The sequence below is a fragment of the Atta cephalotes genome (assembly GCF_000143395.1).
Source record: "Atta cephalotes unplaced genomic scaffold scaffold00004, whole genome shotgun sequence".
In the NCBI taxonomy this organism is placed as follows: domain Eukaryota; kingdom Metazoa; phylum Arthropoda; class Insecta; order Hymenoptera; family Formicidae; genus Atta; species Atta cephalotes.
This window is the reverse complement of record NW_012130068.1, coordinates 6,084,025-6,100,640: the sequence shown is the minus strand read 5'-3', so window position 1 is coordinate 6,100,640 and position 16,616 is coordinate 6,084,025. Positions and strand designations below refer to the sequence as shown.

The window sequence follows — 16,616 nt, the reverse complement described above, 5'->3', positions numbered from 1 at the left end:
GGAATCTTAAGAAATCTTAAGCAGGAAATGTAATGAAAAAACAATAGGTAAAATGATTTTTTTAACCGATTTATTTTTTAATCATGCACATATTTAAAACAACGTAAGGAAAATAACTCATTGGCCAGGTCCAGATAGTGATTTGTCCATAAATTTCTTTTTCGCAAAACAGAGCCACCATTTACTCGGCTTCCCATCCTCGCCATATACTTTTTCAACAATTCTAACAGCCGTTTCTTGCCTAATTTGATAGAGATATTGTCTCATAAGATCTAAAATTGAAAATAATATCGTATTGTCTAGAAATATTATATTAGTCGTTAATTTCCAAACAATAAGTTCACTACTTACCAGCTTCAGCAGGACTGCTTGGTTTGGCATATACTGAGTTCAATGGAAAGCCGGGATCGCCAGGAATATCAAATTTGGAGATAGCAAGGGAAAACATCTCATTCATGGCTTGTGGTTGAGTCGCACACTTTTGTAACTTCTTCAGACATTCAGTAATGAACAGAGTGATATAGATTAAAACTCTATCAGCCTCGCTCTGCAATAAAAACCCAGCTTGATGTATACAGGATGTATCTCATGATAGAATAGAACTTTTAAATGTATTACCTTAATCTCATATGTTCTAAAAAATACATTTGCTTTGAAGAAATATAACGCTTCGTCAATAATATCTTGTTCTTTGTTGTTAAAAGGAGGTGCAGGACCCCTGAATGTAGTTTTGATCGGCAGCAATGCCATGTTTCCAATAGTGCCATGGCTCTTTGTGAAACTTGAATGATACGCCTAAAATATTATGAGCAATGTGTAAAACATGAAATACTTGAGATATTACAAATGAGATGGATTACTAATCCAGGTTGCTATAGGCTGATATTTATAATTTGTGATTATTTTAAGATCATTCTAAGTAATGTCTTAAGATACAAATAATAAATGGGTCTGTATTCTGTAATCAGTATTCATAGTCGATTCTTAAGTTTAAGACTGTCTTAAGTAGTCTTAAAATGTTATGAACTAATCAGAATGATATTGAGCATCTTATGACAGTCTTAAATTAAAACAAATTGTTGAATAAATTAGTTAAGACAATCTTAAAATAAGTAACAGATTATGAATATCAACTAAGCTGATATTTATAGTGGATTCTTGAGTCTGTCTTAAGTACAGTCTTAAGATATCACAAACCAATCAAAGATCGGTATTCATAGTCGGTTCTTATTTTAAGATCACCTTAAGTAATGTCTTAAATCATGTGGCCTAATGTGACTTTCTGATTGGTTCATGATATCTTAAAACTGTACTTAAGATGGTCTTAAATATAAGATTCAACTATGAATAACAGTCAGAGGGCTGTAATTAAAATAAAAAACTACTTAGAATGATAGCATCTTCAGACAATCTTACTTAAGACAATCTTATGCTGCTTCTACAATGAGTCGATAGTTGGTAGTCCTAGACGTTGATTGGCCAACTTCATCGATTAAGGCTTTCTACTATAGACTCATTGTAAAATCAGCATTAAAATAAGAATTGACTACGAATACCGATGACCATACTATAGACGATACTATAGACTGCAAGCTGGCTCTACATTATTATTCTGTCTTCAAAAATTGTCATCCAATCATAATATAATCTATACGCGAAAATTTTTAATTTAGTGAGTATTTCATAAAAAAAGAAAAAATAATAACAAAAATCTAGGCTGAAAAAGAAGAAACTCTGCACTTTGGTTATGATAAATGGGTAACGCCCTTTATTATAATATTGCCGTGTTTATTTTGAAATATTGCTTGCGTTGACGCAAGCAAAGTGTTAGGACTTACAGGCATAACGATGGTAGAATAACAGTCTTCTAACAAAACGGAATAAATAGAGGCACATCAGCTACAACATGCCTCGAAATGTCAAACTGTCGAGCTGATCAGCAAACCAACAAACCGTGAGCACAACCTAGTTCGAACAAGCGGCAACAGATCGCGCTGATAAAGCTGCCTGCGTCCAGGGACGCAGTCACCAGGAAAAGAGAAAAAGCACATTGACGACATTGACGTGTGTGCTTGTATGCGATTGTGACGGCCAGTGTTGCGGAGTCCCCGATGATGATGTCGTGTCGAGGCTCGCCGAGCTCGTGAAAACGCTGAACGAATGTTCAGCGCGCTCACGTTCCCTCTGGAAACGACAACGACGGAGAAGAGAGAGGAAGCTCGTTCGCATATGTCGGTCTCCATGCAGATTGACAGCGGCATGTTGACGAATCCAGATACCAGTCTCTGCCGCGTCTGCCTGACTGTGGATCACAACAACCAATGCATCTTCCGCAGGAACTGGGACGATTCGGAGAGTCCATCCGGATTGTCCGAGAAGTTGCAGCTATGCTGCGGCGTGGAGGTTTGTTTTTCATCTGCGCCTGTTGTTTATTTTGCATACAAAACACGAGACAGTCTCTTTTCTTATTCAGGTTCTGGAAGACGATGGCCTGCCGACTAGTATCTGCCTCGAATGCGTGATGAAAGTCAACGTCGCCTACGAATTGAGGAAACAATGTCAAAAAGCAGATGTAGAACTCAGGAAGTTGTATGGGAAATCCTTGAAAACAAACATTGCTACCATTCCAACAAAAGTATTTTCATCTTTATATGAATAAAATAATAGTAATAAGTAGCTATCTGTTCAGGGAATTAACAATTAATTAAATAGAGAAGGGGATAAGCCCGATAATAATGATTTAATTTAGATCGAAGGATAATTGATATGGTTGAACGATTTGGATAATTTATATGATTGAAAATACAATGTTTTCATTTTTTCTTATTGCCTCTCTCTCTCTATTTAAAATAATAATTTCAGTACTGTTTGGGCTGACATATATCTTTTTTACTTTGTAGGACCAGTGTTGTCAAACTGACCAATCATTTATCTTGGATGCAATCAATTTGTGTGACAATATAGAGTTAAGTGCAGATAACAAAGTTAATATACAGAAAAGCATAATGCAATCAAATGTTATGAGACAAGAACAAATACCAGATGCTTTTGATCAAATCAAGCAGGATGTTTCAGAAGACAATGAAGTAGATCTAGACTGTGTAAGTAAATATAAACAAGTAGAACATGACAAAATAGCTAATAGAACGAGAAACGAGAATAGCTATAGAACAAGAAGAATAATGTTTAAAAGGGTCACATCTATAGAAAATTTGAGGAATTATAAAGAGAGACAGAGACGATACATCAAAAAGAACGTAAACGTCAAACGTGACAACAGCGATAGCGAATATCAAACGAAGGCGAGAAATGTTCACGGCAGGATGGACAGAGTATCCGAAGTGGAATTGCAATATAAATGTCAAAAATGTGATAGATTTTATTCCAGTAAAAAGTCCTTAGATAGACACACATTGACTCATAACGATAAAGAGTTCAAATGCGATAGCTGTGATAAGCAATTCTTCTGTCTGGATAAATTGCATAAGCACATTAATCTGCACAGAGCGAAGGAAAAGCCGAAACCGGTGTTATGCAAAATCTGCAACAAGAGTTTCAGAAAAATCGATACTATGGTCAGGCATCTGAATACTCACAAGAAGGCATATCCTAAGGATGTTTTCTCTATATTGAAGGAGATACGGGACAAGAGAAAATTGGAAAATAATCCAGAGTCTTTCGAAACGTCGCTCATGTTGGACGAGGACGAAGAAGTAGCGCATGATGGACAATTTCAAAGTGCAAATAACGGTAATACGAGAGAGCTACGAAAACGTAACAATACAAAAGTAGAACTAAGAGATTCGGATTTGGTAAACAGCGATTCCAGTAATGACAAGACAGAGTCTTTCGACGACGCGTCGCTCTTCAACTGCAAACACTGTAGCAAGAGTTATCGTACCGAAAGGTCTCTTCAACGTCATCTGTTGATACACGATGAGAAGAAATACGTCTGCAATGTTTGCAACATGAAGTTCTTCCGACAGGATAGGTTGAAGAGTCACATGGATCGGTATGGTCACGATGAAACCAAAATGTGTTCGGAGCCGCAGAAACCGCCTGACGACAAGTCGGCCATCAAACTGATAAACACCTGGATAAGAGAGGAATTGGATTCCGATAATGAGGGTAAAGGTTTCCCATGTAGAATCTGCGGAAAATCATACGACACGAAGAAGTCCTTGTTGAAACATCAAATGAACGTGCACGGTGGACAGAACGAGTACTGCACGAGATGCGGTACCGTGTGTAATTGCGCGTACAAGGATCAGGAGAAAAGCAACGAAAAATCAAAGCCGTACACCTGCGAGGAGTGTAATAAGTCGTTTGAGAAGGAGATCAAGCTGCACAAGCATCTGAGAATTCATGAGCGCGCCAAGGAGCAGCAGGATGCGAATTTCAAGCGTTTCCTATGCCACATATGCAGCAAGACGTTTCGGCAGAATACCGGCCTCATGTTCCACATGAGAACACATACAGGTTACAAGCCGCACGTGTGCAAGTACTGCGGCCGTGGCTTCACGTCCAACTCGAATTGCATCAATCATGAGAGGACTCATACGGGCGATCGACCGTTCGTCTGTCAATACTGTAGCGCCGCTTTCGCCAAATCGTGTACTCTCAAGGCTCACATCACCACGCACACCGGCGAGGCGAATTATCATTGCAAGACCTGCGGCAAATCGTTCCGTCGATTGAAGTACTTGAAGGAGCACAGATTCACGCATACAGGCGAGAAACCGTACGCATGTAAAATCTGCGGCACCGCATATAGTCATTCTGGCAGTTTATTCGTACACGAGAAGAAATGCAAAGCGCAATTCAGTAATTATCAGTCGGGGGTTGTACAAAATGCACAGCAACAACAGATTTCTTACAATCAATCTCCTCAGACCACTGGCGGCATTTCCGTGGCGTCCACTTCTTCGGTTGTCGCTCCTATCATCACTACGCTGCCTCAGGCTCACCTAAACGTAATTAACAGTACTCTGAATGTACAGCCGAACAAAGACTACGTGGATAATGTTCAGCGAATGAATGCGCATGCAGCAACTAACGCAACCACAGTTGTCTCACCAGGTCTGCATCCGAATGTTGATATCTCCGAAATGAGTTCCGCCGTGAGGAACTTCTCTATCATCGGGCAGATGTTTCACACTTAGAAAAGCGTACGAGCGAAACGCGAATTAAGACTACTGTGATAAATATTCTTTTTTTTTAACAATACTTGTCAAGATATATTTTACATTCGAGTATAGCTACGTATCTTTCTGCTTTATCTTTCAATAATCATTGAGATAAGTATATGTTTTGTATTGTACCTACATCACAATATGGGAAGATGGGTATAGAATGTATATTTGTATCTTACAATTATTAGAAATTTTTATTATACAGAATTTTTATATAACAGAATCTTATTCTGTATAGCTGTTATACAAAAGTATACATATACATATATGTATATATAATATATATATGTATATATGTGTGTAACTTTATATTCTAATTATTGAATTGTTATTTTCTGTATATACGATCTCGTAATCATTACATAGATGATTCGTGAATCGTGCAGTCATGAATCCTTATGAGTTTATTCTATGTCGAAAATAATTTTTTATAAACTTCATAACTAACAAATACGTGTACGTATATGCAAATATTGAGCAAGATTTAATTCGTGTATACAACATGATTAAATAAATACGTTTTGCACCCAAGCAGTTTATTCATTTTCGAATTATCTTAAATTATAAAATTATACACATCCTCTCATTAAAAATGCTCGAACGTGTACATCTCAGCAATCAAGCTAACGTCATTTATTGTCATTTGGTATACTTAAAATCCTAGAGATGGAAAGTTTTACTTTTATCATTAGTTTTGTTGTTATTTTTTTAAACGACATTTTATATGTTTAGATTTAGTAATGACGTTGCATTTTTTTAAGACAATAGTGATAATTAAAAATTAAGATTAGGAATGTTACTTTTGAAAAGTGACTTGTCATCGTTACGCATTATTTATTGAAAGAAGTAATTCATATTTGAAATATACTGAAATATGATGCATCGTTCTATTCTCATAATAAATTGCAACATTATCAAATCATTATCAAATCATTGTTTTGAAATGTAATGACAAAAATAGCTGTAAAATTATAACTTCCCTGCTTAAAATTATCATTTCTTTTTTTATATTAAAAAAGAAATTATTTTAAATGTATATATTTAAAATATAAAAATAAAAATAAAATTTTATCGTTTTGTCTTCAATATTTTAAAGAATATCTAATTACCAAATTACATTTAATTTAAAATATTGAACACGTGATTATTCCCACAAATATGGATGATAATAATTTTTAAGTTATTTATTAAGATATGTTTGAAAAAAATATGGATGGATATTTCCAATTGCCTTGATCCCCTTTTCAACAATACGTCATATAACTATCTTTATTAGCATCGGTATTCACGATATGAGCTGTTAGATGGATAATTTCATGTGTATAATGCAAAAGACAGAGTGATATTTGAAAGATATTTAAAGAGTGGCTAAAATACGTTTGAAAAATTGGAACGTAAAATTTTTTTTTAAATTATTGCAAGTAATTTTGTTTGCTTATCAAATAAGTTTTCTCTAAATCTCGAAAGTGAGCCACGTTTGAAACGATGAAAGGCTGTATTCAAGGAGCGCGCCATTAGCTGCTATGCATCCATCCTTGTTTTACGTTAAATGAATGATAAAGATGGCAACACAATAGCGTTGTAGCGTGACTTCCCAAACGCAGTTATTGGCTGAGTGGAGATCGGTGGGGATGTCGAACTCTGGTAGGGAGTAAGGAGTAGGGAATACCTGTAGTGTAGGGAGATAAATAAATAAAGGAGTTTAGCCGGCTGCCGACAAAAAATCTTCCAGATCTATCTGGTTGGCCGGTTCTACGACGCCGTTAGTGATTGCGCAATAAACGCCTTTTCATCTTCGCAGAATCTGCCAAAGTGTAAGTAGAATTCGCTATTCTTATTTAATCAGATTTATACTCAGCTAGTTAATTCGAGACTGTAGAGAATGATGGTATTACACAATATTGCGTTGAATATTTCGAGCAAAAGTGATATGCGGTTACCGCCCGGCTAATTAACAGTCTTCAGACTAATGGTTTATAGTACTGGATGAATTATTTTTATCATCATGATAAAGCAATAATAATGTCAAGATCTGTTCGAGGAATTCAGAATAGTCACGGCATTTGGAAATTGTCGTGTTACAGCGAAAATATAAGTACGAACTAACTAAGAATAAACTGGAAGAGGAAACGCCTCAACAATGGCGTCTTTCGCCAATATTAGAGCCTTATTCCACAAAGCATATTTTATAAATCATGATTAATAAGAATTATCATTTACAAAATCTGAGAACTATAATACATGAATTGAATGTGCATATATTTCCTTACGCAAAATATTTTAAATAAAAGCTTATATTTTTATCTCTGTAGATTTTATATATTCAGAGGTTTTTATTAATTTATAATTACAGTACCATATTGCACAAGAATTTTTGGATACAGTATGTGATATTTATTCTTTGCAATCTTTATGCGTAAAACATATTGCGTAGTGATGTTCCAGGTAGAAGTTGTAGAACGGGTGGAACACAAGTTAATAATATTACAAGGACGTCATCTCTCATATGACCTATTTGTCACTTACAAGTTCGCTTAAGTGATAAATGAAGTCATGATGACGTTCTATGGTATCACTACGTGTTCTACCTGGGATATCAATATGTTTTGAGTGAACGAAGGTTGCAAAAAAAAAAAAGAATATCATGCTATAAAAAAATTTTTGTGCAATATAGTTAAGCATGTGTTTAGAGTTTGATAAGAATGATAAGAAAATAGCACTTGTAATGATTACATAATGTAACTGAACTGATGCTTTTTTGGATTCAAAATTTGCTGTGTACAATACTACATATAATAATTTTATTTTTAATAAATAGTATTGAAGGATCAATACTTTTTATTACAAAAATCTGTTCTAATGATAGTTTTAATTCAGATTTTAAATTGAAATTTTAACTTAATTTAAAATTTTAATTTGAACATTATTGAAATTTCAACTTAATGAATAATTGAACACAATATTTGAAAAATTTCTTTTAAAATCTAGCTTTTAAATATCTGTCTTAATGGAGATATTAATTAAAAATTGATTTTAACCCTTCGATTGCATTTATATTTTTACTTCTGCTTTACTTATCTGAATTTTTTTGTCCAGTTTAAGTTTTTTTTTCTATTGTTTTAGACTTTCAAAACATTTAGAATTATTTTCCAATATCTTTATTACGTTATCAAATAACTTTTTCAACTCGAATGTAAAAATTTTTATTTAATGAAAAATGAAATTTGAGCAAAAATTATAGAGAAATTTGAAAGAAATTTTACTTATACCAAAAAAACCTACATTGCAGACATAAGATTAAAATCCAGTATATAAATTTTGATTTATATACATTTGATTAAATCTAAAATTAAATGTTAATAAAAAATAAATTTTAAATTGGAATAAGTCTTGGCAAATAAACTTCTTTAATAAGACTGAAAAATATTAAAGCGTATTATCTGCTTGATATCTGTATATTCTAGTATTATGATGAAGAGAAAAATAACAAGTATTTTTTTTAGCAATATGCCTTCGTACAAGCTGATTTACTTCCCCATCACGGCATTGGCCGAGCCAATTCGCTTCCTGTTCAGCTATGCTGGTATCGAATTTGAGGATGAACGTTTTGATAGAAATGATTGGCCAAAACTTAAGCCGAGTATGTACATCTGATTAATCCTAATAATATATACTCCTATTCACCTGTTGCAAATTTAATCCAGTTTAATCCTTGAAATCCGATTTATGAACAGATCTGCGATAAAAATATGGTTGTTATTATCAGCGCTGACTAATTTTCCTTGTAACATATTTCTTCATTTTTTAATATAAAATAATTTGATTCTTAACGGGATATGTACCTTTAATTTTTTTTTTATATAACAACCGGAAATTATTATTTTTTTTTTACAATAGAGCCTTTTATTTCTTATTACGTACTGCAATAGGAAAACCGATATTGTTATGTAAATACAGTGTCTTTGTTCAGTTAATGAAAAACATTGTGGCTTTCATTGTATGGTTTCAATGTAAATAGTGCATGTAAGGAAATCATTCTGTCATTTAAATTAGTCAATTAATCGATACATGCTATAGGATTTGAAACACAAATCTTTCAGCATCATAAAGCCATCTAAATAGATAGCAGAGTGGTCTGTAAATTGTACGAGAGAAAAAGAAATCGTCATGAAATAAAAATTAGAATGTACAAAAAAATTTGTATTGTCAAATTCGGATTTGAAAATGTAATTGTGTATATGTAACTTTAATTGTGTACAATTATTAATCATCACAGCTCTTAAAAGACATTTACTGTAGATATAAATTTGTTACAATAATCTAGAAATTTATGATCTCTATTATAAATTTTGTTCAATTTTAAGCACATTGCATTCATATCATTTTTCAGCTATGCCATTCGGTAAAGTACCCGTACTCGAAGTAGATGGAAAGAAAATCGATCAGTCCACAGCTATCTGCCGTTATTTGGCGAAGCAATGTGGTCTTGCCGGCAAGAACGATTGGGAGTCTTTGGAAATAGACTCTACTGTCGACACTATCCATGATGTACGCGCCAGTGAGTATAATATTTTGTTTACTTACCTGACTCTATTGTTTATTAGAAGCGGAGATTTAATTAAAATTTTAAAATAGATTTGAATCACGATATTGATGTTTATGTATATCTCAATAATACAAACAGATCTATTTGCAAATGATGAATATAAGAAAGAACTTTTTTTTTTATATTTTCGTTAAACTTATTTAAATATTTGATTTTATCTTGTTTTTTTTCTTGTTTGTATTAGGCATCGCTAGTTTCCACTACGAGAGCAATGAAACAGCTAAAAATGAGAAACTTAAAGCTACCAAGGAGACAGTGCCATATTATTTGGAGCGTTTAGACGCACAGGTGAAGAAGAATGGCGGTTACTTTGTCGGTGGTTCTTTGACGTGGGCCGATTTAGTTTTCGTCGGTCTTTTGGATTATTTGAATTTCATAATGAAGGAAGACATCATTGAGAAATATGAGAATCTGAAACAACTCCAAAAGACAGTCGAGGAAGTACCGGCTATCAAAAACTGGATCGAGAAACGTCCGCCAGCGATCTTTTCACCGAATTAATTCGATTGATTTCATATATGATTTCATAAAATGATAATTTTCTGACAGAGTTTATTGTCATTGATGATTGATAAAATATCGATTTTTCTTTTTTTTCAAACGCGTTTATATCTATATACGAAAAGCATATATATGATTGATTTATGAACTAGGAGATATATTGAAGATATATATATAGATATATATTTTAACACTTGTTAAAGGCTGATATTACTCGTATTGTTATATGTCATATAATAGTAAAACTATAAGATAATTTCTAATCAAATCTTGAAGAATGAACTATTTTTTTCATTACATAATTTTGTATTTCAATAAATCTGTACTTTTACTATACTTTTTCTTGTTGATTTCTTTCATATTCGCGAAATTTACCTTTTCAATCATTTAATTTGTTATTTATAATGTACTTTTATTTCTAATTTCAAATAACGTAAAAAAATCTGGAGGATATATTAAATTTAAGGATGATTATATATTTTTCATATTTGAAAAATTGAATCGTCTTTGATGCTTTTACAATTTTTTTTTGGACTATACTGAATAATTTCTACTCTTAGAAAATTTTCTCCTGGAAATGAATCTTGTCTCAATGATAAAGTGGAGGTGTGAACTGAGTAGAGAGACAATGGAAGAATTTAGTAGCCGAATACCCATTTTTTGTTATTAATAGACCATCATTATTGATAACGTGAATGTGGATTTACCGGCAAAAACGATTGGGAATTATCATTGACAATCAGTCAATCACATGAGTATCGAGTACTTAACTGTCAGAACTATACGAGATTTATGACAAAATAAATATTATTCTATGTATTTAATTTTTATCCAAATTCATTAGAAGCCGAAATTCCTTGAAAGCAGATTCAAATCATGATTGTGATGTACTGAAATCTTGATAATATTCATGGATGGATTTATATTCATAACGACAGTAAAAATTTCCTTGATTAAAACGATTCAGACTGTCACTTTATTTATCTTTCTTTTATTGCTCGTATTAGATGTTATTGCTTTTTTTTTAATTTACGTGCCACAAATGTGCTAAAAAACAGTAACTTAAAGTTAGTGATGAAACGATGTTTTACTTGGAGCGTCTGGACGTTCAGATAAAAAAGAATGGTTTTGTTATTTTGTTGACATGGTGCTCTGACATGAGTTGATCTCACTTTTGTCAATCTCATGAACTTCCTAATGAAAGCGAATATCATTAAGAAATATGAGAACTTTTGAAGCAATTATAAAGAAAAGGAAATTCTCATCAAAAATTGGATCGAAGAATGACAACTGCATATGAAAATCACATATGTAATTATATGTAAGAATTCCGAAAAGTGATTTATTTTTATTTGACAGAGTTGATTGTTCATTGATGTTTGATTTGAATAAAATATTTATTTTGATGATTTCTTTCGCATTTACAAAATCTTATATCTTGCCATTTGTTCAATTTATTTCAATCTGTTTACATTCCTGTATTCACTTATTTCTGTATCATTATTTTTTCTGTATCATTATTTTTTCTTATTTCATAAAATTATTTTTGTATTTAAATTACTATAAATATAATTTAGTTACAATTAGATATCCAGTAAAATACTCATATCGAAGAAAATTGGCAGCAATGTTGAGCAATATCAAATATTTAACAACCAAAAGGTCGCATGTTTAATTCATAAATAGATATCTGCCTCTAAAGCGTTGTTGATAAAAGGTACATGGTGGATAAAGGATATATGGTAAATAAAATATATCTTAAATAATTAATTTAACGATTGCGAAATGTTGATAACGTATTATCTGCTTTTATGAACAGATAGAGCACTGGAACCCTACCTTTTTAGACACGTCGTGATGCGGCTTTCGCGGTTGCTAGGAGCTATATTATCTCGGCGTATAACTGTAATGCAACCGAAGGTCACACAACATAGTTACAATTCAGGGGGGGGGGGGGTCTATGACTATTCACCGACAATGAGTAACTAGAAACGTGAGAAGGCTATGTACATGTTCACATTATGTTGCAATGTGACAATTACATTGGATACATCTGGCTTTTCTATAAGAAAAACATGATAAAATATTAATATAAATCAACAAAATTTTTTCTTAAGAATATTCTTGCAATATGTTGAATGTTTGAAAAAAATTCTAATTTATATTTTTTTAAGTTTTATATATTGCCTTTGTAAGCATATTTTTCAAAAAAATTTATTACGCTTACACTTTATAAAGAGTAATATATTTTCATTTATGTATTCCTCATACACAATTACAGATTTCATTAACTAATATATTCCTCAATTACAGATTTAATTATATAAATAATGACTTTAATATCTACTGATATTAAAAGATATATTAACAAACTTGCAAATTCGAATTCAAGAAAAAAGCTAATGAATTCTTTGTATTATCTGTCACTTACTTTTTGCAATATTGAATATACATATGTGTGCTTTTAATTTATAATTTATATGTATAATAAACTATCTTCTAAATTTGATATTTTTTTCAAATATTAAAATTTTTGTTTATTAATACTCTGTTAATACTCTGATATATTCAATGTTTATTTGATTAACTTTTATTCATCATATTTTCTTCCAATTTTTTATGCGCGTGAAACAGCAAGTCATAACAAGTTATTAATAGCGTGACGAGGAATCATGAAACATTTATCTTTTATGTAATGATTGTGCATGATATAGATAGTGTCAATACCGTGTCTCATTGAGATAAATTCTGATAAATCTTATAATGTGTGATCATCGCGAACACAAGTATTTGTGAAATATATACGCGAATTGCAATGTATTGCACAATTATACGTAAAAATGTTGTTACTGATGTATTAATATATGTATAATCATTTTATTATCAGTTGCATATTTCTCTGAATATATGTTTTAGAAAATTTATTTATTTAAAAAGCGTATCATAATTATTATTTATTTTTTTTATAATTAGTATTTATTATAATTATAATCGATCTCTTCTGTTAACTTTAAATCTGTAATATCTTCCCAATCAGTAGACAATGTTTTTAAAACGTTTTTAAAATATTTATTTAATGTAAAAATATTTAAGAAATATTTTTAAAATATTGTGTGCTGATTGGGTTATTGGATAGTCTTTCTTACTGAGATGTTTCTGGAATTGCATTAAAAAATTTAACAGATATAAGATGTCTTTAAAATAAAATATGCGGTGGGGAGTAAATTACTAAAGTTCTAACGAAACGCTCACTGTCAGTTGTTCTCGGTTTGCGAGTAGTTCTGCATCGATTGCTAGAGTCTTGATTTTACGAGAGATTGGATTACAGACTGCAAGGTAGTGAAGAAATTATATCTTTTCTATTTCACAATTTTTAGAACAAATATAATATACATATATATAAGCGAATATTATTAATACTATTATTAAATACTTAAAATTAGGCGAGTTTGATTTTAGCTGTGGAGTTAAAACATAAGACTATTAACATAAAAAATTCAATGTAGGTAAGATTTCAGAAATTATGAAGTTTTGATAAGCGCTGCTCAGACTTATCTTATCAGTACTTTATTTTTTCCGAAATCTTATTTACTTGAACTACATTGAATTTTGTTCGTCGATGATCTTGTGTTTTGATTCTGCAGTATTGGACACGCTTGATTGAAATTAATACTTTTGAAAATTATTTTGAAGTAAATGTAAAATATAGTTGTCATAAGGATATTATGAATTTGAATTATGTAATTAAATACCAAAGACTTAATTTTGATCATAGAAGAAATTTTGATTATATTTCTAATTAATTTTTATATATTAACAGTTTTATATATTAACAGTCAACAATTATTTGAAGAAGATCTAACCCAGTTAAATATTGATTGAAATGTATAATGTTGATACTTTTTTACTATGAATATTTAAATAACACACTATATATATATTACGTGTCACGCGAATGTTACGTTATATGCATGTTTAAACTTTTATAAAAAAAAAAACCAAATATTATTTAACATATCTTATTTTACGCGTATATATCTTTTACAATTTTGCATTTATACAATTTTCAGAATATGCCGACGTATAAGCTGATATATTTCGATGTTACGGGCCTTGGGGAGGCAATTAGGTTTATGTTAAATTATTGCGGCATCAAATTCGAGGATGTTAGATTTAGCTTCGATGAATGGCCGAAATATAAATCAAGTATGTTATTTCATATAATATTATTTTAAGATTATAAAACGATCATAATTTTGATTGCTCTTCCATTTAAATACTAATTCGTGTTATAAAATTTTACAAGATAAAACTGCATTATAAAAGTTTGCAAAATACTCCTAATATATTCCGCGCATTTACCGTCAAGTTTTATTGTTTTACGATCATTAGTCACGCTTGTATCATAAACGCGCACAAGGAACAAATTATTCTGCAATAAAGCAAAAATAAAGAAGCAACTCTCTCTTCTCTTATTCAAACAAAATAATAAATATAAATAATAAATGTAAATTTTATGTGAACAAACCGATGTTGAAAAATTATTAAAATATTTTTGCGCACTATTTTTTGCCCCTTTAATCTTCTTTATTATTTTATTTTGTAATAATGTCTAATGACATTTTATAAATATAACAGACATGCCCATGGGACAAGTGCCGGTTCTAGAGATCGATGGTAAGCAATATCATCAGTCCAGGGCCATCGGGCGATTCCTCGCCAAGAAGGGCAATTTATATGGATCCAACGATTTTGAGGCTATGGAGATTGATGCAACAGTTGATTCTATCGAGGACATAAGACAAGGTAAAAATGTCGGTGATCAAACACAAGAGAATGACAGATTGTCTGTAATTACATAATCATCAAAGCAACATGATTGTGACTTTTTGAATCGTCCATGTTGACAGGATTAGTCAATTTAATGTATACATTGCGCATTCATTATTTTATACCAACTAAGATATATTTAACGTTATTATTGCAAAATACTTTAGTACCTAAAGTTATTATTTGAAGTTAATAAGCTATATATACATATAGTTCCTGGATGACTGTCGCGCGTTATATAATATAATAAATTATCGCTTTTCTCGCGGTCGGCGGTTCACAACAATGTGGGAACTATATATCTCTGTGCAATGCAAAAAAAGTAAAGTAAATTAATTTTTGTAGCAATGACTCTTCATTATTGGGAACAAGATCCCGCTTTTAAAGCGAAACTCAAGGATACACTTTTCCAAAAATTGCCTAACTATCTTGATGTATTCGAAGCTCAAGTTAAGAAGAACGGTGGATACTTCGTCGGTGGCAAAGTATAACTATAATATTAATATTAATTTACGTGTGCAGTTATCGAGCCTTATTTTGTTACTTTTGTTTTTCGTAAAGATATAAAAGTACATTTTTATTGTTTTAGCTCTCGTGGGCAGATTTTCTGTGGGCTGCATATCATGACTATATGAGCTTTATGGTGGAGAGGGATTTGATCAAAAATTATCCCGAATTGAAGAAGCTAGTGGAGAAAGTTCGTACTTTACCCAAAGTTAAAGCTTACATCGAGAAGCGACCTAAGACTCAATTTTAAAATGATCTATAATAATATGCTCTCGCTTTGATTTGTTAAACATATTCCTTTAATAATTATTTTCTATTTCGAAGCGTTTTGTAGAAGAATAGCATATAACTAATGTTCCGAATAGCTTTAATCTTTAGTTTTTCTGCAATCTAACATACAACAACTAATATTATTATGTATAAAATAAATAAAATGGAAATAAAATCTTTTCATTAAAAGTGTGTTTATCGTTAATTTCTTATTTCTAATCCCTCTTTACTTATCAGTTTAAAAACATTGTATACCAATTTTCAGTATTTCTTTGAAATTTTCACTGTTTTTTTTTCCGTAAGAGTATAATTATCAATTCTGTATTATTTTAAAAAAACGCAATTTAAATAATATTGTGTACCAGATATCGTATATTATAAATAATATAAATTTGATCTTAGTTTTTTTATTATTCCTTAACAACAAATAATTTTTTAATGCAGAATGTATGTTCCAAGTACATATATATTATTACTGTTTCAACGAAACGGTCAATAAAAGTCCGTAATTTTGTTTTAGCTGTCGTAGATTTCCTGTGGGTTGCATTCTGTGAATATATAAGCCTTGTTCTAATCCAAACGAGTATTATCCCGAATTGAAGTAACTAATGGAGAAAGTTCGTACTTTGTCCAATGTTAAAGCTGGAGAAACGTCTCGAGAAATCTGTGTAAATAAAACGATTTTAGAGAAAAAAGGATGTCATTTAAAT

At 31.3% G+C, this 16,616-nt stretch overlaps 4 protein-coding genes across 4 annotated transcripts; 3 read left to right on the top strand and 1 right to left on the bottom strand.

Moving 5' to 3' along the window:
* Positions 1-117: 117 nt before the first annotated feature.
* Positions 118-756, bottom strand: LOC105625997 (actin-related protein 2/3 complex subunit 3-like). The gene is made up of 3 exons (XM_012207306.1): positions 619-756; positions 352-547; positions 118-272 (listed from the first exon to the last, which is right to left on the bottom strand). Exons 1-3 carry the CDS (start codon positions 748-750, stop codon positions 118-120), a joined length of 483 nt encoding a protein of 160 aa, XP_012062696.1. The 5' UTR covers positions 751-756.
* A 1,473-nt stretch (positions 757-2,229) lies between these two features.
* On the top strand, positions 2,230-5,162 carry LOC105625996 (zinc finger protein 567-like). Its single transcript, XM_012207305.1, has 3 exons — positions 2,230-2,403; positions 2,474-2,635; positions 2,901-5,162. The coding sequence occupies exons 1-3, from the start codon at positions 2,230-2,232 to the stop codon at positions 5,160-5,162; spliced, it is 2,598 nt and encodes an 865-aa protein (XP_012062695.1).
* Positions 5,163-8,699: 3,537 nt separating this feature from the next.
* Positions 8,700-10,635, top strand: LOC105625995 (glutathione S-transferase-like). Its single transcript, XM_012207304.1, has 3 exons — positions 8,700-8,832; positions 9,583-9,750; positions 9,983-10,635. The coding sequence occupies exons 1-3, from the start codon at positions 8,700-8,702 to the stop codon at positions 10,297-10,299; spliced, it is 618 nt and encodes a 205-aa protein (XP_012062694.1). The 3' UTR covers positions 10,300-10,635.
* Positions 10,636-14,372: 3,737 nt separating this feature from the next.
* On the top strand, positions 14,373-16,095 carry LOC105625994 (glutathione S-transferase-like). Its single transcript, XM_012207302.1, has 4 exons — positions 14,373-14,505; positions 14,938-15,105; positions 15,475-15,614; positions 15,719-16,095. Exons 1-4 carry the CDS (start codon positions 14,373-14,375, stop codon positions 15,884-15,886), a joined length of 609 nt encoding a protein of 202 aa, XP_012062692.1. The 3' UTR covers positions 15,887-16,095.
* The last annotated feature ends 521 nt before the right edge of the window (positions 16,096-16,616 follow it).